The sequence below is a fragment of the Ceratotherium simum genome, chromosome 11 (assembly GCF_057802395.1).
Source record: "Ceratotherium simum simum isolate JZ-2026a chromosome 11, ASM5780239v1, whole genome shotgun sequence".
Classification (NCBI taxonomy): Eukaryota; Metazoa; Chordata; class Mammalia; order Perissodactyla; family Rhinocerotidae; genus Ceratotherium; species Ceratotherium simum.
The window spans coordinates 56,120,706-56,142,391 of NC_141910.1; the positions used below are offsets into that span (position 1 = coordinate 56,120,706).

The following is a 21,686-nucleotide window of genomic DNA, read 5'->3' on the forward strand; positions in this document are numbered from 1 at the left end:
GGCAAAGATTGAGTCCTTGTGAATTCAACAGACCTTCCAAATTTTACGGATTCCTTGGTCTTGCCTTTTATCTTCTGAACTTTCTGCTTTTCCACCCTTTAGTTGAGTTCAGATTAAGGATAGTTACTTTAAATCCATTTTAAACCTTTAGATTAGAAATCAGACCACTGCTAATTAGCCATTTGATTTAGTATAACATTTTCTCTTTATAATTTTTAATTTGGGCTTACTAATACACATAAATTATTTCAAAGGTATTTTTATAGCTCAAATCACTTCACTTTTACACTGATAAATATAGACTATTAAGAATGATATGCAGGTAGAGCTTAGCATCTGTAATCAATTTGAAAATAATTACTCATCAGGTACCTATGGACTAAATCACGTAATGGCATATTTAAGCTGAATGTCAGTCTGGAAAGTAAATTTACTGAAATGCCACTCTTTGTGTAGGTATTTTGTCATATATTTGAGAGAAAGCTAATAATAACCTAAGTCCTTCTTAAAAGTGCATGCAGTCCTTTGCAATACCTCATATTCAGCCACGTACTTGCTCTCTTCCTCAGTCAGTATAAGAGGGAGCTTTCAATTTGCTTAAAAAGCAACATTAGAAGGAAAGAGTTTATCAGGAACATAGAATTTTAAAATGGGAGCACAAGTGAGTAAATCTGAACCCTGTAGGAGGTAAAGAATCAAAATACCTGTTTCTTTAAAGATTGCAATATGTGGTAATCATTTTAAATTATGTGATTAAGCCTGACAAGTGTTCTAGCATTAAAAAAAATCAGTTCTAAAACCAAAGTTGATTTTTTAGAAAATTTGAAAATTTAAATCAACCCTAGCCATTGTATAGTTTCCTCTAAAACTTAAAGAGTCATTCTAAAATAATACAGCTATTTAAACAATGTAACTGCTATTTTGGTGTTTTAAAATACAATATGAATACTGATAGTTTAAAATAAAGAAATGGGGGGAAGGAAAAGTAGAGAAAGAAATGCTAATTCCAGTCCAAAGCTTTATTTGCCAAGTTTTCTTAGAATAAATTTTACCAAGTTATAAATTCTTGTAAATAGAATCTATAATGGAAATACTGAGAGACTTGCCTAAAGTGGCATTATTGGATGCTGCTGTGATGCTACTGTAATGTAATAAATTATTAAATTGTTGCAAAGTGCTGTTTTTGCCTTAAATTTTTATTTTGTGTGTCTTGAAAACTATAGTACTAAAGGTATTGAGATTGTGCAAATGCTGGGCACGCTTGGCATGAGGTAATCTGTTTTTATTTTTACAAAACTGTAATATAACTATGCAAGTGTGTTTATTAAAAGGACACAAATTACATTACTTGTATTGTGTATTTCTTTTGAAGCATCCCTTAAAACTTATTTCTAATTGTTTATACGTAGTCGTGATTGAATTTCTTTGGAATTTCTCTTTTTCCCCAACGTAGTCTCTGGGTACAGGCCAGTGAATTGTTTTATATCACAGGAGTCAAAAGAAATTTTTAAGTGGTCAAGATTTGAGATAGTTGGATCTGAGATAATCATATGTATATGAAAAGCAAAAGAAATTTTGATTTGAAAGTAAAAGAAAATATAATCTAGGATAATAATAGGCTACTATGTTAGTTACAATTTTTACTCCAACTTTTTTTCTAAAAGGATTGGAAGGAGCTTACAAGTTAATTCTCATTGCAAATGTAGAATAAGACATTTTTAGTACAAAATAAGAGTCGATATGAAAGAAACTGCGGTGAATGCTTCAGGGCAGCAGAGTATTACACGTAAGTAATCAAGTTGGTGGTTTCACGTTAAGTGGAAAAAGTATAGATCAAAATCCAACCCATCCATAAATGTCTAGCATAAACAGTCTCTTTACAGAAAACATTTCCTCATTTCTGGAAGTCATTCAGCTAACATATATTGAGCATTTGCATAAGGCAAAGCAGAGTACTAGGTGCTGAGAATATGAAAATGAGTGTCAGATGGTCCTTAGCCTCAGGTCGTACCTGGGTCTGTGAGATCAAGCACATAAGCAGATAGTTACTAAAAAGCATGCCGAGCACAGTGGTAGATATTTACTGGGCACCAAGAGAGTACAGAGAATGAGTACATAATTCAACCATAGATTGTGAATTAGAGAAGACTTCCTGGAGGAGGCAATTACCTGATCTGTAAGATAAGTAGGAGTAAGCCAGACTGGAGGATGGGATGGTGGAGAGTATGGGTGGAGCGTGGGTGGAGGAGGGGAGGGGGATTATAAGCAGTTCATTATCTCTCGAGTGACGGTGTAAAGCCAGGAACAGTGAACGTTGAGGCTTAGAGGCAGACCAAGGGCTGGATCAGAGACTCTCTAGCTGGGCTGCTTATTGGAATCACCTGGAAGTTTTAAAAAGTCCTGCTGCCTGAGTCCTGATTCAAATGGCCTGAAGTGCGGTCAGGGCATGGAGGTTTTTCAGAGCTCCTCAGATGATTCTGATGTGATGCCAAGGTGGAGAAAAAGTGATGAAACAGTTAAGAATTGTTCCTGAAGGAAAATTAGCAGGAGTTGGGGATTGATGGGGATATGCGGGCAAGTGGAAGAGTGAGCTTGATTCCCGGGTTTGTATCTTGGTGACAGGGTAGAATAATGGTGCCACCAACTGTAGTAGAGAGAGTTGGGGGAAAAAGATGAGTTTGGTTTTGACTGCAAACTACATGTGGGATATCCAGATAGAATTGTCCAGCAAGTAGTCAGATATGATGATGATATACAGCATCAGATGTACATCAGCTGGTGGAATGAATATTGATAGTTGTTGAGTCAGTACATGTAAACGAGATTACTTGGGGAGAAAATCAGACCTTTGAGGGTATCAGCAGTTAAGGTTGAATAGTGAAAGGAACCCATGCAAACAAGAACCATAGAATCTAGGAGAATAAAGAGATTATTGTGCTAATATTTTTTTTTTTTTTTTTTTAAAGATTTTATTTATTTTTTATTTTTCCCCCCAAAGCCCCAGTGGATAGTTGTGTGTCGTAGCTGCACATCCTTCTAGTTGCTGTACGTGGGACTCGGCCTCAGGATGAACGGAGAAGTGGTGCCTCGATGCGCACCCGGGATCCGAACCCGGGCCACCAGCATCGCAGCGCGCGCACTTAACCACCAAGCCACAGGGCCGGCCCTATTGTGCTAATATTGCCACCATTTTAATAAAATAAGTTCTGGCTGTACAACCATCATTCATACTAATAGAAGAAAAGTGCTCTTTATTGAGCACTTATTAGTCGAGGTTCTTTTCTAAGGTCCTTGAATGTTATTACCTCATTATTTTTGTAGATATGGACATTAAAATACAGGTTAAATAACTTGTCCAAGGTTACACAGCTAGTAAGTTGCAGAGCTGGATTCAAACCAAAGTGGTCTGGCTCTAGAGTCCACACTCTTAACCTCTACGCTAGTATGCTAATATCGCCACCATTTTTATAGTAATGAAGTTCCTGCAGTACAACCATCACTTGGTGAACCAATGAAAAGAAAAGAGGAAAAGTCAGAGGCTGCACAGTGTTTCCTCTGTGTGGAAAGTACACACAGAGACAAGGGGGCAAGGGCTGAATGTAATAAGGACCAGAATCTATAAGAAGGATAAAGCTGAACATAATCACTTTTTTCGGTAACAGCTTTGAGATAAAATTTATATACCATATAATTTCCCTAAGTTTACAATTCAGTGGTTTTCTGTATGTTTAGAGTTGTGCAACCACTGCCACAATCAATTATAGCACATTTTTGTCACCTCAAAAAGAAACCCTGCACCCTTTAGCTATCACCCTCCTATATTCCTATGCACGCCACCCCCCCAGCCCTAGGCAACCACTAATCTATGTTCTGTCTCCATATATTGGCCTATTCTAGACATACATAAGTGGAATAAAATATGTTTGGGGTTTTTTTGATTAGCTTATTTCACTTAGCATAAGGTTTTCAAGGTACATCATACTGTAGCGTGTATTAGTACTTCATTCCTTTTTATGGCCAAATAATATTCCACTGTATGGATATACCACATTTTGTTTATCCGTTCATTAGTTGATGGACATTTGAGTTGTTTCTGCTTTGGCTGTCTTGAATAATGCTGCTGTAAACATTTGTGTACAAGTTTTTGTGTGGACATATGTCTTCATTTCTCTTGGGTATATAATGTAGGAATGAAATTGCTGGGTCAAATGATAATTCTATGTTTAACTTTTTGAGGAACTGCCAGACTGTTGTCGAAAGTGGCTGCACAGTTTTATATTTTCACCAGCAGTGTACAAGGGTCTCTGTTTCTAACATTCTCACCAACAACTTGTTATTATCTCACTTTTTATTATAGCTATACTTGTGGGTGTGAAGTGACATCTCCTTGTGGTTTTGATTTGTGTCTCCTCAATGACTAATATTGAGCATCTTTTCATTTGCTTGTTGGCCATTTGTGTATCTTCTTTGGAGAAATGCATATTCAGGTCCTTTGCTGATTTTTTAATTGAGTAATTTGTCTTCATAACCACTTTTTAAACTTTATTTTAAACAAGAACAACAAATTATGAAAGCTGTGCTTAAGAGAGATGTTTTAATGCTGTAAAAGCCAAAACCACTTGGTCAAAGAGAGTGATCCAGTGAGTGTGGTGGGAGGGTTGCTCTGAGTCCTGGCTCTGCCAGCTCACCCCCTGAGCCTTAGCCTCATCTGTATAGGTGGATAGTAATAACTGCATCGCAGATGAGACTTAAGGGATTTATGAGCACAAGTTCAATGTCTAACACAGAAACGAGAAATAACAGCTAACATTTACTAAGCATTTGCTGTGTGCCGAGCGATGGACTAAAATGCTTTGGGTGTGTGTCAGGTTAGGAAGTGTTGGAGTTAGAATTTGAGTCCAGATCTGACTCCAAAGGTTGTGCCCTTAGCCACCCCCATGCTGTTTTCCATTAACTGAGAGCTGCTCTTGCTCCAGATCCCGAAAGCAGAACAATCATCAGTTAATTCCAAGATACAGGCGAGAAGAGGATAAAGAAAAGTTACTGCTTTAAATGAATCCAGGCTAGTCGAGTTACATTTCAGGGTAGTGGGAGGACGTGCACTTGGGATCCCTGTGTCACCAGTGGTCGTCTGTTAACTACCATGAAATCGGAGTCAGGCAGTGCTGTAGAATTAGTGTATCCTAAACTCAACAGTTCGGGGCAAAGTTTCCAATTATATAGGATAAACATGTTGGAAATATGGGCTGTATGATCATACCATTGGGGAAAATTGGGGGGGACAATATGTTTAGTAGTATCAAAAAATATATATACATGCATACAAAATCCCTATTGCCCCAGGACAGCACTGTAAGTTGTAGGTGTACTGATGCAAAGTGCTGAAGTATATGGAACAGTCTATTTGAAATTGGCTATTAGATACAAGCTATTAATTGCATGTGCAACAGAGTAGATAGGTATGTAAGGGTCCAAGCGTGTCACTTAGACACAAAAAAGAGTTAAGTTACATTAAGGGCCCTGTTGGCTTTTTCAGTACCTTTGGACTATTTGGCATTAGAATATTTATTCCTAAACCCTTTTTTCCTCTGGCATTCAATTGAACAAGCATAAGACCAGGTCCAATTTATACATGTTATCATCAATGTTTACCTAGAATAAGGACTGCAGTGTAAGCACCGTTTAAGATAGCCTGGAATTTCAAAGTGTAAGACTTGAATCAAGAGACCCAGATTTAGGGATTTTGTAGCTCTAAATTCTACTGTAAGTCACTTAACCACCAAGCTTCAGATTCTCCATATATTTATCCAGTAGAGGTCAAAGTTGTATCAGTTATTCAGAGGGTTGATCAGAGGTTGTAAATTGTGATACACGTTGGTAACAGTTATTTTTATTGTTAAAATTAAACGTTCTGGGTTGGGTGAACATGACGAAACCACTGTTTCATGACATTTCTTCATAATATTCTGTATTCTGAATGGCACATTAATACCTTCAGTTCAGTCAGTGATGTAGCTCTGGCAGACTAGAAGGTGATGCAAATATTAGCCTGAACTAACTGCTTTCTGAGGCTGAGGTCTGCACTTTTGTCTACCATTAGGAGTCTTTGCTGTTTTTTAGCTTATGACATTTTACAGTAGATTCAAAAAATAAAACCAATAAAATTTTTCTTTATCCACTTACATTTATTACCAGAGTTGCTTTTGGAAGTTCTAGAATACAGTCATGCACCACGTAACAACCTTTCAGTCAACGACAGACTGCTTATACGACGGTGGTCTCATGAGATTAGCACCATGTACCATCTAGGTTTGTGTAAGTACTGTAGGGATGGAAGAAATTCCTTTGAAGGGTCTCCTAGCTGGTCTAAGGAATTAACATGAGACAGATTAACAGGAGAAAAACAAACAAAAGTGTAACAACATATATCAAAGGCAAAACCAGGAAAACGGAGTAACTCGCCAAAATGGCCAAAGCCCTCACCTTGAATACCATCCTCAGCTAAAGACAGAAGAAGATGTTGGGGGTGGGGAAAGTTAGGGACTTCAAAAGGAAGGAAGATAATTCACAAGTAGGTGAAAAGGAGCAAACATTTGGAAAAACAAGTGTTTGGCTGCACAGAAACAGAAGAACACAGAGGGGAGCCCAATAAATGGGCTTTTCTAGGTTCCTCCCTGTCCACCACCTAGTTCATGTTATGCTGACGTGATAGCTCACTTCCTGAGACTGGTTTTTTTTTTTTTTTTTTTAATTTTTTGTTTATTGCAGTAACATTGGTTTATAACATTGTAAAAATTTCAGGTGTACATCATTGTACTTCTATTTCTGCATAGATTACATCATGTTCACCACCAAAATACTAATTACAACCCATCACCACACACATGTACCCAATTATCCCTTTCACCCTCCTCCCTCCCCCCTTCCCCTCTGGTAACCACCAATCCAATCTCTGTCCCTATGTGTTTGTTTATTGTTGTTATTATCTACTACTTAATGAAGGAAATCATACGGTATTTGACCTTCTCCCTCTGACTTATTTCACTTTGCATCATGCCCTCAATGTCCATCCATGTTGTCACAAATGGCTGGATTTCATCGTTTCTTATGGCTGAGTAGTATTCCATTGTGTATATATACCACAGCTTTTTTATCCATTCGTCCCTTGATGGGCACTTAGGTTGCTTCCAAGTCTTGGCTATCGTGAATAAGGCTGCAATGAACACAGGGGTGCATGTACCTTTGCAAATTGGTGTTTTCAAGTTCTTTGGATAAATACCCAACAGTGGAATAGCTGGATCATATGGTAGTTCTATCGTTGATTTTTTGAGGAATCTCCATACTGTTTTCCATAGTGGCTGCACCAGTTTGCACTCCCACCAGCAGTGTATGAGAGTTCCCTTCTCTCCACAACCTCTCCAACACGTGTTGTTTCCTGTTTTGTTAATTATAGCCATTCTGACGGGCGTCAGGTGATATCTCATTGTAGTTTTGATTTGCATTTCCCTGATAGTTAGTGATTTTGAACATCTTTTCATGTGTCTGTTGGCCATCTGTATATCTTCTTTGGAGAAATGTCTGTTCAGGTCTTTTGCCCATTTTTTAATTGGGTTGGTAGTTTTTTTGTTGTTGAGATGCATGAGTTCTTTATATATTTTGGAGATTAAGCCCTTATCAGATGTATGGTTTGCAAATATCTTCTCCCAATTGTTAGGTTGTCTTTTCGTTTTGTTGATGGTTTCCTTTGCTGTGCAGAAGCTTTTTAGTTTGATGTAGTCCCATTTGTTTATTTTTTCTATTGTTTCTCTTCCCCAGTCAGATGTGGTGTTTGAAAAGATGTTGCTAAGACTGATGTCGAAGAGCGTACTGCCTATGTTTTCTTCTAGAAGTTTCATAGTTTCAGGTCTTACATTCAAGTCTTTAATCCATTTGGAGTTAATTTTTGTGTATGGTGTAAGGTAAGGATCTACTTTCATTTTTTTGCATATGGCTATCCAGTTTTCCCAACACCATTTGTTGAAGAGACTTTCTTTTCCCCACTGTATGTTCTTGGCTCCTTTGTCAAAGATTAGCTGTCCATAGATGTGTGGGTTTATTTCTGGGCTTTCGATTCTATTCCATTGATCTGTGTGTCTGTTTTTGTGCCAGTACCATGCTGTTTTGGTTACTATAGCTTTGTAGTATATTTTGAAATCAGGGAGTGTGATACCTCCAGCTTTGTTCTTTTTCTCAGGATTCCTTTAGCTATTCGGGTCTTTTGTTGTTCCATATGAATTTTAGGATTCTTTGTTCTATTTCTGTGAAAAATGTTGTTGGAACTTTGATAGGGATTGCATTGAATCTATAGATGGCTTTAGGAAGTATGGACATCTTAACTATGTTAATTCTTCCAATCCAAGAGCACGGAATATCTTTCCATTTCTTTGTGTCTTCTTCAATTTCTTTCAGAAATGTTTTATAGTTTTCGGTGTACAGATCTTTCACCTCTTTGGTTAAGTTTATTCCTAGGTATTTTATTCTTTTTGTTGCAATTGTAAATGGGATGGTATTCTTAATTTCTCTTTCTGCTACTTCGTTGTTAGTGTACAGAAATGCAACTGATTTTTGTATGTTGATTTTGTATCCTGCAACTTTACCATATTCGTTTATTACTTCTAAAAGTTTTCTGGTGGATTCTTTAGGGTTTTCTATCTATAAAATCATGTCATCTGCAAATAGTGACAGTTTCACTTCTTCCTTTCCAATTTGGATCCCTTTTATTTCTTTCTCTTGCCTGATTGCTCTGGCTAGGACTTCCAATACTATGTTAAATAGGAGTGGTGACAGTGGGCATCCTTGTCTGGTTCCTGTTCTTAGAGGGATAGCTTTCAGTTTTTCACCATTGAGGATGATATTAGCTGTGGGTTTCTCATATATGGTCTTTATTATGTTGAGGTACTTTCCTTCTATACCCATTTTATTCAGAGTTTTTATCATAAATGGATGCTGGATCTTGTCAAATGCTTTCTCTGCATCTATTGAGATGATCATGTGATTTTTGTTCTTCATTTTATTAATGTGGTGTATTACGTTGATTGATTTGCGAATGTTAAACCATCCCTGCATACCTGGAATAAATCCCACTTGATCATGGTGTATAATCTTTTTAATGTATTGTTGTATGCGATTTGCTAGTATTTTGTTGAGGATTTTCGCATCGATGTTCATCAGTGATATTGGCCTGTAATTTTCTTTTTTTGTGTTGTCCTTGTCTGGTTTTGGTATCAGGGTAATGTCAGCTTCGTAGAATGAGTTAGGGAGCTTCCCCCCCTCCTCAATGCTTTGGAAGAGTTTGAGAAGGATAGGTATTAAGTCCTCTTTGAATGTTTGGTAGAATTCACCAGGGAAGCCGTCTGGTCCTGGACTTTTATTTTTGGGGAGGTTTTTGATTACTGTTTCGATCTCCTTACTGGTGATTGGTCTATTCAAATTCTCTACTTCTTCTTGATCCAGTTTTGGAAGGTTGTATGATTCTAAGAATTTATCCATTTCTTCCAGATTGTCGAATTGGTTGGCATATAGTTTTTCATAGTATTCTCTTATAATCTTTTGTATTTCTGAGGTGTCTGTTGTAACCTCTCCTCTTTCATTTCTGATTTTACTTATTTGTGCCTTCTCTCTTTTTTCTTGGTGAGTCTAGCTAAAGGTTTGTCTATTTTGTTGATCTTTTCAAAGAACCAGCTCTTGGTTTTATTAATTTTTTCTATTGTTTTTGGTCTCTATTTCATTTATTTCTGCTCTGATTTTTATTATTTCCCTTCTTCTACTGATTTTGGGCTTTGTTTGTTCTTCTTTTTCCAATTCCTTTAGGTGCATTGTTAGATTGTTTATTTGAGATTTTTCTTGTTTGTTGAGATAGGCCTGTATTGCTATAAACTTCCCTCTTAGAACCGCTTTTGCTGTATCCCATAAATTCTGGCATGTCGTATTTTCATTTTCGTTTGTCTCCAGGTATTTTTGATTTCTTCTTTGATTTCTTCATTAACCCAGTCGTTGTTCAGTAGCATTTTGTTTAATCTCCATGTATTTGTGGCTTTTCTGATTTTCTTCCTATAGTTGATTTCTAGTTTCATACCTTTGTGGTCAGAAAAAGATGCTTGGTATTATTTCAATCTTCTTAAATTTATGGAGACTTGTTTTGTGGCCTAATATGTGATCAATCCTGGAGAACGTTCCATGTGCATTTGAAAAGAACGTGTATTCCTCGGTTTTTGGATGGAATGCTCTGTATATATCTACTAGGTCCATCTGTTCTAGTGTGTCGTTTAAGGCCAATGTTTCCTTATTGATCTTCTGTTTGGATGATCTATCCGTTGGTGTAAGTGGAGTGTTAAAGTCCCCTACTATTATTGTGTTACTGTCTATTTCTGTTTTTATGTCTGTTAATAATTGCTTTATATATTTAGGTGCACCTACATTGGGTGCGTAGATATTTACAAGTGTTATATCCTCTTGTTGGATTGTTCCCTTGATCATTATGTAATGCCCTTCTTTGTCTCGTTTTACAGTTTTTGTTTTAAAGTCTATTTTGTCTGATATGAGTACTGCTACCCCAGCTTTCTTTTCATTGCCATTTGCGTGGAGTATCTTTTTCCATCCCTTCACTTTCAGTTTGTGAGTGTCTTTAGGTCTGAAGTGTGTCTCTTGTATGCAGCATATATATGGGTCTTGTTTTTTTATCCAGTCAGCCACCCTATGCCTTTTAATTGGAGCATTTAGTCCATTGACGTTTAAAGTAGCTATTGATAAGTATGTACTTACTGCCATTTTTTAACTTTTTTTTTTTTCTCAGTGTTTTAGTAGTCCTTCTCTGTTCTTTACTTCTTCTATACAGAATTGATGGTCACTTTAGTTTGACCTCTGTCTGAAAGCTGTACTCTTTAACTACCCTCCTCCCTCCTTTTATGTTTTTGATATCATATCCAACCTCTTTTTTGTGCATTTGTATCCATTACGTTCTAATCGTGGAAATAGTTAATTTTTCCTATTTGTGGTCTTCTCTTTTCCCCTTAAATCAGTCCCTTTAACATTTCTTGTAATACTGGTTTCTTGGTGACAAACTCCTTTAATTTTTGCTTATCTGGGAAAATTTTGATCTCTCCTTCCATTTTGAACAATAACCTTGCTGGGTAGAGTATTCTTGGCTGTAAGTTTTTTCCTTTTAGCACTTTAAATATATCATGCCATTCTCTTCTAGCCTGTAAGGTTTCTGCTGAGAAGTCAGCTGATAGCCTTATGGGGTTTCCTTTGTATGTAACTTGACATTCTCTTGCGGCTTTTAGGATTCTCTCTTTATCTTTAATTCTGGACATTTTGATTATGATGTGTCTTGGTGTGGGCCTCTTTGGGTTTATCTTGTTTGGGGCTCTCTGTGCCTCCTGTACCTGGATGTCTGTTTCCTTCCTTAGGTTAGGGAAGTTTTCATCTATTATTTCTTGAAATAGATTCTCTGCCCCCTTGTCTCGCTCTTCTCCTTCCGGGACACCTATAACACGGATGTTAGTGCGCTTGATGTTGTCCCAGAGGTCCCTTAGACTGTCCTCACTCTTTTTAATTCTTTTCTCTTTTACCTGTTCACCTTAGGTAATTTCTTCTAGTCTTTCTTCCAGCTCACAGATCCGTTCTTCTGTATCCTCTACTCTGCTTTTGAGTCCCTCTAATGAGTTTTTCATTTCCAGTATTGTATTCTTCATTTCTGATTGGTTCTTTTTTATATCTTCCATTTCTTTGTTGACATTCTCACTGAGTCCATCTATTCTTCTCCCCAGATCAGTGAGTATCCTTAACACTCTTAGTTTGAACTCTCTGTCGGGTAGGTTGCTCATTTCTGTTTCACTAAGTTCCTTTTCTGGGGTTTTGTCCTGTTCCCTTACTTGGAATGTATTCTTTTGCCTCTTCATTTTGCCTCTTTCCCTGTGCTTGTGTTTACGTATTAGGTAGGTCAGCTACGTCTCCTGCTCTTGGATAGGTGACCTTATGTAAGTGATGGCTTAGGAGGCTTCCAGTGTGCTTCCCTCAGTTCTCAATGTTCCAGGGGTGACCCCTATGTGGGCTACGTGTATCCTTCTGCTGTGGCCTGTTTGCTCTCCCTGTGGGCGCCCAGGGAGGCTGAGTTATGCTCCTGGCCAGCTGTTGTAATGCTCAGCTGCTTGTAGTTGTTGTGGGCCCTTCAGTCTCTTTATCAGCTGTGGGGAGCCCCAGCACAGTTGGCTGCAAGTTCTAATACCACATTTGTGTTGCAGTATTTCTTTTAAGTGAGTAGGCCCCCACCCTGGCAGGTTGTTAGGCTCAGGGCCTTACAATTGCTGTAAGCCTCTAGCCTATTAGGTCTCTTGTCAGCTCTCTGAGGATTGCAGCTGGGTGGGGCTGGCCTCAGGCACAGGAGCACCCAATTTTTTCAGGTTTTGGAAGGTGGAGCAAACCTCCTATGTGGGTCTTTGAGAAGCACAAGTCTTCTGCAGCTGACAAGCCCTGCCGCCCACAGGTCCACACACACAGTCAACACAGTCCTGCCCCGTGTGAGCGCCCCGACCTCCCCAAGTGGACCCAGTCTCTCCACGGCGGGAGCCCCACACACTCTGCCACCGCCCCACACTCTCCACCCGCTCCTTGTGCACACCCTGCCCCGCTCAAGTCAGCTCAGTTGCCAGGCTGCAGAGAATCCAGTCACCAATCTATGCAGGCCCACACGTTGCCTGAGGGCTTGTTGTTGGGTGGGGCTAGTCTCTAGGGTGGGCTGCCTGCCCTGGCTGAGCTGGATTAAATCGGTGCTCTAGGGGGTGGAGCAGACCCTGGGCTAGCAGGCTGAGACTGGTTTTTTTAATCTGAATTCTTTTATGCAGTAAAGGGGGAGGAAACAAGAAAAACTTTCTGAGTCTTGTTTCTTAAAAATAATCATCTTAAAATAATCCTCATGTTAAAGAGACACATTTTGGGGTGGCTAATTCTGTTCCCCTTCAGTACACTTTATGATGTTCACACAACAACAGAATCGCCTAACAGCACATTTCTCAGAGTGTATGCCCGTTGTTAAGCAACACGTGACTGTACTTCTCTTTTCTGATAGCCAAATATTTTGCTTTCTGATGGTCTGCAGCATTAGAATACAATATGAACTTCCCTTTTGTGCTTAAATAAGCAACCTGATGACATAGAACTTGACATGAAAAAGACACAAGAGTTTAAAAAATTGTTCAAGAATTGTTTAAATTTCCAAAAACAAAATCACAAATATCTGTGGCTTCAAGATGGGAGCATGCTACCTGGTACCTAGTTTGTATTCAATAAATATTTGCCAAGCAAATAAAATGCTGTTCTTTTACAAAATAAGATATCCAGTAATTTTCTAGTGCCATGATAAAATTTCAGTATTAAAGGCAGCCTTCAGAAAATGCCCGGAGTTTAGTCATCTGGATCTACTGTTAAAATCTTGTCTTTCCACTGAGCTTAAACACAGTGAGACTGAAAACCATTATGTGCTACTCTGGCTACTTAGTTTGGGCACACAGAGAATAGCATTGTTTGGTGGTATTGCTCTCCTCAGAATGGGCAAGGACTTTTCTGGGACTTTATGACATAATCTGAACAAGCCCTCTTTGTATTAGTCATCACAAATTGTCTTTTGTCCTTCGTCTTTAGAATCTTCACAGATCTCTCTCCTCTCCTTTCTGAAGCATCTCTCGTTTGCTGCTGCTTCTTGCTTGCACTGTAATTTAGAACAGTGGCTCCCAACTGGGGTGGGATATAGAGTTTTCATAATCATTATTCATTATTTATAATTTGTCAGTCTCCATATCCTCACATGAGTGTGGGGGTCTTGTGGCCCAGCCACCACTGATTATTCCTCTGGAACTTGGACCTGATAGTAACCATGATCTCTCATTTTTCGTGCTTCCCCATCTACCAAAAAGAACTTACCAGGAAGTTTTCGTCATTCTCTCTGACCGCCTATGCTTAATATGGATGTACGATCTCTGGCAGCTCAGAGTTCATCTTTATATCAGATTCTATAAATACTTGTTGAAGATCTATTATGTGTCAGACACTGGGAATATAGCAGATTATAAAATAGACAAAAATTCCTGCCCTCTCGGAGCTGACATTTGAGTAGGATAAGACAGAAAAGAAACAAAATGAAGAAGTATGTAGTGTGTTAGAAAACTAAAGCAGGTTAGGGAAAAGGGAGTGCTGGGAAGCGGGGTGTGGATCTAGAGGGAGTTCAGTTTTAAACAGGCTACTCAGATAAAGCCTCTCTGAAATGGTGACATGTGAACAAAGACTTGAAGGACGTGCGGGATATCTGGAGGAAGCCCTGTGGGTATCTGGAAGATCATTCTAGGCAGAGGGCACAGCACATGCAAAGGACTTGAAGCAGGAACGTGCCTGGAATGCTGGGGGAACAGTATGGAGGCCAGTGTGGCTGGAGCAGAGGCAGGAGCAAGAGGAGGAAGCAAGGGGTGACCATGGAGATGGGGAGACCGTTTAGGTTCTTGTGGGCTGTTTATAAGAACTTGGGCTTTTGCTCAAGTGAGAAGAAGGGTTTTAATTGAAGGGTTTTAATCAAAGAAGTGACGTGATCTGATAGATTTTAACAGGATAGCTCTGGCTTGCTAGATTAAAGCGGGAGGCAGAGCTGAGGAAGGGGTCAGAAGCAAGGAGACCCGTTAGGAGGCTACTTCATTAACGCAGGTGAAAGATGATAGTGGCTTGGATCAGAATGATGGTGGTGGACATGGTGAGAAGTGGTCAGATTATGGGTATATTTTGAAGATAGAGCCAACAGGTGGATCGAATGTGGGGTGTGAGAAGAAGAAAAGTATCAAGAGTGTCTCCAAAGATCTTGACCTAAGCAACTGGAGAGATGGAATTGCCATTAACTGAGGTGGAACATAGTGAAGGAGGAGTCAGGTTGGGGGAATATGATTAGGAGTTTGGTTTTGGATATGTTACCTTCACTCGCCTTTTAGATGTCCAAGTGGAGACACTGAGTAGGCAGTAGAACGTGGTAGAGTTCAGAGGAGATATTCAGGCTGGAGTATAAATTGGGAGTATATCATTACATCGATGATATTTTAAAGCCATGAGACTGGATGGGATCACCAAGGCTGTGAGTATGAGGACTGAGCCTCAGGTTCCAACATTAAGTCTGGGGAGTTGAGCAGGAACCAGGAAAGAGACTGAGAAGGACTGGCCAGTGAGGTCAGAGGATATGAGGCAAGGCGGTGACCTAGAAGCCAAGTAAGGAAGGATTTTAAAGAAGAAGGAGTGATCGGCTGTCAGAAATGCTAGTGATAGGTCAAGTAAAACCGGGTACCTTTTGCTAAAGGAGGAAGCTACCTGGGGCTGTTAGGAAGCTCTTCTTCTTTAAACTAAAACATTTGAAATAATGTTAAATGTATAATTTTCCAGCTGTATTCAGTAAATGTTTTTACACAGTAATATAGACTCTTCGGTATTTGTTTAAATTAATTCTATGGCTGCTTGAAAAGAATGTGTGTTCTCTTGTATAAGTGTTCATTATATTAAGCCTGTTAATAGTTTGGAATCTTTCATAATTCTTACTAATTTTCATTGAGAGAGGTATATTAAAATCTACCACTGTAATTGTAGATTTTTCAGTTTTTTCTTCCTTTTCTGTTCTGTTTTTTTTTAGGGGAGTAGTTCTGTCGTTTTTTTATTTTATGCTTTGAGACTCTCCTGTTAGTTGCAAATAAAATCAGAATTAGTGTATCTTCCTGAGTTGTTTATGATGTCATCCTGTACGGATCCTTGAAAGCCTATTTTGTCTGTTACTAATAAAGCCTCCCCGGCTGCTTTTTTATGTTTTGTATTTGTGTTGCTTTTTCCAGCCCTTTACTTCTGACATTTCTATAACTTTATGTATCTCTCAAACTTTGCCTGCAATTCTGTTTGTTGCCCCTTCATCTATGAATGAATGATAGTATCATTAGAATTCTAGTTTGACAGTTACTTTTTCTCAACACCCTCTATTGTTGTGTTGAGTTGCGTGTAGCCAGTTTGATTGCTGTTCTTATGCAGTTATTTTACTTTTTCTTTCTGTGTTAATGATTTTTTTTTCTCTTGGGTGTTTTGCAGTCTAAGGATGAATTTATTTTTATTTTTTCTCTAATCAGGAGTCATTGTTCCTCCTGAATCTGCAGAGTTATCTCTTTCATCAATTCTAGAAAATTCCCAACATTATAATATTACGTCTTCCCATTCTTTCTATCCTCCCCTCGTAGACTCCCATTTGATGTATGCTAGGCCTTGTCATTCTGTCCTGCGTGTCTTATAACCTTCATTTTATGTTTTCTATCTCTTGGTCTTTCTGAGCTGCTTTCTAAGTAACTTCAGATCTGTTTTCAGATTTACTAATCCTTTCCTCACATGTGTTTGATCTGCTGTGTGATCTATTAATTTATTATTTCCATGATAATTTTGCCATTTGTATTTGTTTCTTTTTCAAATCTGCCTATTCTTTTTTAAAGACTCTTCTTAGGGTTTCAGGCCCTTCATATATGTCTTGAGTTATTTTAAACATATGTATTTTACATCTCTTTTTGTTCTATATTTTGTTCTATTATCTTATGGTCTTGGGATTCTAATCCTCGTTTTTAAATTTATGGTGGATCATTCCTTGTTTTTTGTAATTTTTTACTTTGAACTCATTTTTAGTGAGACTTGGTTTTTCTGTGGAAATCTTCTGGAACCAAGGTTGTAAGAGTGATGCTCCAGAGCAGTTGTACATTTTCTTTGGCCAAGCACTCCAGGTATCACCAGCCAGAGACCAATTTTTGTGTTAACTCATTAGTTCAGGAATTCTTAACTCCAAATTTACATGAGATGCAAGCCCAGCGTTTCTGTTCTTTCTCCAGCAGAAACTGAAAGCTTTCTTGTCATCTCACTGTTCTGGCAGGAGGATTTTTTTCCTAGTCTACCCCGTAATCTTCATTCTGCCAGATCCTCCTCTCCTGGGCCACACTCAGGCAGAAGCCAACTAAAACAGGAGCTTACAAAAGCAGCCTGTGGGTTGGCTTCCTTGCGGTATGGAGCAGAGCAGGCAAGAGGTGAGAAATGGGTCTGGGGACAACGTGGTAGTCTACCATTCGATGAATACTTCCTGACCTCCGTGGTCAGAACACTGTACTGTTTGGTATTATAGAATTTTGTTAGACACAGTCCCTGATCTCCAGTGGGAGAGACAGACATACTACCTATATACAGATGAACTACAATACAAGTTATATTATGTGAAGTATCAAAATACAGATGGGAACCAGTACCCTGGAAACACAAAGGAGAGGCGTAAGTGGAACATAAAGTGGGAAATGTTTCCCTAAAGTAGGATCATGTGAGCCACACCTTGAAGGGGGAGTGAGATGGCTCTGTGCAGAGAAGAGGGCTGTGGACAGTGTGTGCAGCACATCATGAGAGCTGGGCCCAGGCCAGGGTGGCTAGAAGGTGGGCTGCGGCTGGATTGTGGAGACTCTGGAGCCCTCGCTACCGAGCTGGGACTTCATTCTGCAAATAACAGGAGCCATTGAATATTCTATTAGGGAAAAAACATAATTAAAAATGTAGTGGCTGGCTTGAGCTGTTCAACAGAAATAGAATGTAAATCACAAATGCAGCCACGTATGTAATTTAAAATTTTCCAGCAGCCACATTAAAAAAAGTAAAAAGAAACAGATGAAATTAATTTAAATAATTTTTTTACTTAACCCAGTATTATCTAAAATATTGTCATTTCAATATGTAATCAATATAAGAATTATTAATGCATTATTTTACATTCTAGGGTTTTTTGTACCAGGTCTTTGAAATCCAGTGTGTGTTTTACGCTTACAGCGCTTCTCTGTGTGCACAGATAGTTCCCCTGTCACTGGGCATAAGGCAGCCCTCGGCTTCTTACTGAATGATTCTGGAATTATGTCACACTTCACAGTCTGACATTTGTTGATCTCCGATGTGCCTCTAAATTGATCCAAAGTGAATGCAGTACCTCTCACCCTGATGCAAGATGCTCGGGACTTCCCTCAAAGCCACTTAAAACGGCTGTAGTATATCCCCAACGAGGAGTCCTTTGTTCTAGTGGGTTACGGCATGGTCTCGTTGGGAACAGCTGGGTCCTGGGAACTTTAGATTTCCTAACCTTAGCACTTTACTCTGAGAAATCTAGACAAATGTTTCTCAAACATTTTTTAGACAGTAGCTCACAGTAAGAAATACATTTTGGGGCCGCCTGGTGGCATAGTGGTTAAGTTTGCCTGCTCTGCTTCGGTGGCCCGGGGTTCGTGGGTTCCGATCCCCGGCACAGATCGCTCATCAAGCCCTGCTGAGGCGGTGTGCCACATACACAATAGAGGAAGATTGGCACAGATGTTAGCTCAAGGCCAATCTTCCTCACCAAAAAAAAAAAAAAAAAAAATACATCCCCAAATACATACCAACTAAAAATTTTCATAGAACAATACTTAGCGATGCTGCACACATGGTAGTTCCTATTTATTTATTTATTTATTTTACTGCTGGGCCTAACCAGCATTTAAAAGAACTAAAATGATATAATGACCCACTGATGGCTCATGACCTGCAGTTTGGAAAACACTGATCTCAAGCATCTGATTCATTTAATCATTACAATAACTTTGAAAATATCTTGAGATGGTGAGAATAGCATAGATTCTTCACAAGCCCAGCACGGTTCTGATCTCTCTGAGGCCATGTCTAAAAATCCTTAATTCTGTCCTTAGTACTAAGAAAAGGAATTAGGGCCACATTGAAATGTTACAGGCGTGGCTAGTTTGCTGGTCTCGCGCCTCGAGTGGCAGGTCCTGAAGCCAGCTCTCCATAGGTGCGCACTGCTCCGTGGAAGTTCTCACGCTCTTTGGAAATCTGTGTAGTTCTTTCAAGGCAGCGTTTGTAAACCCAGTGCCTCTGCTGATAAATGTCTGTTTTCTGCAAAGAAGACTAAAATAATATTTTGAAACTCTCCCCTGTTTTTCCGTAGGGTGTGCTGACCTCCAAACCCTGGACACCATGCAGCCAATGGAGAGGAAGAGGCAGGGCTACCTTCACGAGCTGATTCAGACTGAAGAGCGGTACGTGGACGATCTGCAGCTCGTCGTGGAGGTGAGGGGCCCTGCTGACGCTGGAGGAGCATCTGCTGTCTCCTGTAGGGGGTGGCGGGCCTAGGTCTCAGGGCGAGGTGACACCTTTGACATGTGAATTCACAAGGAGTGACAGGAGCTCTCACACCCTCAAAATGCTTTCTTTGCCCATTGGAGTGCTTAAAGATTTCAGTCAATTCTTTCCCCAAAATTAGGTAATTCAGAGTGAAGAGAGAACGCGGGGGCCCCCAGATGCCTCAGGCGGATTGGCGGAGGCCCCATCAGGAAGGACGAGGGTGCAGAGGGGGCGGGAAGGCACTGAAGCAAACTTGTCTACCTCAACTCTGCCTAACTATTATTTACACTGCTGTTTTGACACCTGACATTTTCATAAGCCTTAACATTTCCAGAGGAATTGTGAAGCAGTGGGAATGTTCACCTGATGTTTGTATCAGTTTGGAAAAACAGGAGTTTATTGTAAACCATCTCCCAAATATCATATATTTACTCTTTATGTTTGTGCCTATTAATGTTTCCAGTGACCTCTAAGCTGATGACAGCTGTCAGAGTGGCATTTTAAAATGATTTGTGTCTGAGAAAGCAAAGTAAGACTTGATGGTTCTATTATACTTTTGTTTCTGTGGCTTTTAGTTCCCACTAAATGTGTCAAGGCCCTCAGATGAGAAGAGCAGTCAAATAAAGAAACCACCTGAGGAGAACAGGTGTCCCCACACAAACCCACAGGTGCATCATCTACCTGGCCATGACCTGGATAGCAGCATGGAACAGAGGCTGTGTCCTCTGCATCTGCCCCCAGCAAGGCCTGCCCTTGATTCATTCTCCACCCCAAATGCAGGCTGGGCTCTCCAGACAGGGCATACTTGCTCCTCTCACATGTTCACTGTACTGCACTTCTCAGCTGATAATGCCTACCTCCCCCCAAGGCTATGAGCTCCTGAGACTGTGTAGCCTTCATCCTGCATCCCCAAAACGTAGCCGGGCCCTTTGCAGGCCTTCCCATCAGTACTGAATAAAGTAGGTGTGTTTATGTCTGCACCTCCCTGACCAGTGCAGATGGCCTCTAAGAAAAGCCCATCTTTTTTATTGACCACTGCAAGTGTCAGCCCTGCTGCTGGTCAGATTATAGTCCTAAGGGATTGTAAATGGGTGCAGAAGTACCTCTCTGACACTAGCACAGAAAGTGAACAGGGGCCAGGTGCTTGCCCCACCTCATACCAGTCAGTTAACCACTTGGGCCTCGGTTATTCCCACTCTGCCCACCTCACAAGATGCTCTGAGGGGCAAGGAGTCACATGCACTGTTAAGAGGCAAAGCCTTCTTATTACTGTTCCCATGGAGCTTCCCAGAGGGCCCAGCCACCTCATCCTCCTCTGCCCACCTCACTGAGGCTGGCACAAAGCAGGTGAGTAGAGTGAATACACAAGGTAACATAGATGAATCAGTGAGTGAAGAGCAGACAACCCCTGTGCTTGAGGAGCACCCTTCAGAGCAGGTCGACTCTCTGTCCAGGGCTCGCCCTCCTGGGAGTGTCCTGACATCTGCAGTCTGATTGTGGAGCTGGAGAGGTTTAGAGAGGTCCATTTCACAGCATTTCATCTGACTCCTTTGAATCCATGTTCAACTCTACCCAGTAAACACTAATTGAAAACCTACTATGTGCAAAGCACTGAGCTAGAAAACAGAGACAAAAGAGCAAGTTCCTGCCCTCGAGGAGTTCACAGTCGTGTGGAGGGACAGACAGACAGTAACAGAACAGTGCAGTGAAGGCTGGGAGAGGGGTGACTTGGGTGCTTTGGGAGCCGAGAGGAGGGGACCACCCCCGGCCCCAAGGAGAGGTCAGGAAGGATTTTCCCAGTTAGGCTTTGGCCAAGAGCTGAAGGACATGGACGAGTTTTCTGTGCCAGAAAGAGGAAGCAGAAGTGGGAAGGCGTGTGCTGAGGGAGTCAGGGTCCTGCACGTAGTCAGGTACTTGAGGGCCAGGCTGGTGAGGTCAGCAGGGGCAGACCACGCAGGCCTCGTGAATCTCAAGAAGTTTGCATCTTATCCCACAGCCAATGAACGATTTTAATAGAGTAACGTATTGTGTGTGTTTTGGAAAGATCACACATGATAAGAGTCGTCTCAGATAATGTCACTATTTCCTTAAGGCTTTTAAAGTCATTCGCCAGGAATCCTAGTTGTTTAGTGGAAACTTGGCCTTAGAATCACAAGGAGCTGAGTTGAGTTCTAGCTCCTCCATATTCTTGCTTTGTGACCTTGAGCAAATCACTCTCTCAGCCTTTGTTTCTTCATGAGTCAATTGGGAATAACAATACCTGACTCAGCTCGACCTACATCATCTATGAAGTTAATTGAGAAACCTCCCACACACGTACACACCCGCAGGTGTGCATGCACACGCACAAGCACATGCATATGCGTACATATCTGGGCTTTGTAGATCCTTCAGTGCTCTGGAATACCAGTGGAGAGGATTATCATCTCCCCTTCAGTCAGCCGACCTCTCGAGTCCACACC

General features: G+C 40.3%; 1 protein-coding gene across 9 annotated transcripts in view; it reads left to right on the forward strand.

Moving 5' to 3' along the window:
• ITSN2 (intersectin 2) overlaps positions 1 to 21,686 on the forward strand; it is a 140,839-nt gene that overhangs the window by 105,075 nt on the left and 14,078 nt on the right. For all 9 annotated transcript variants that reach the window (XM_087437079.1, XM_087437080.1, XM_087437087.1 and 6 more), the window contains one exon: positions 19,049 to 19,170. In XM_087437079.1, the coding sequence (XP_087293205.1) occupies positions 19,049 to 19,170 (122 nt within the window). The remainder of the gene's footprint in view (positions 1 to 19,048; positions 19,171 to 21,686) is intronic.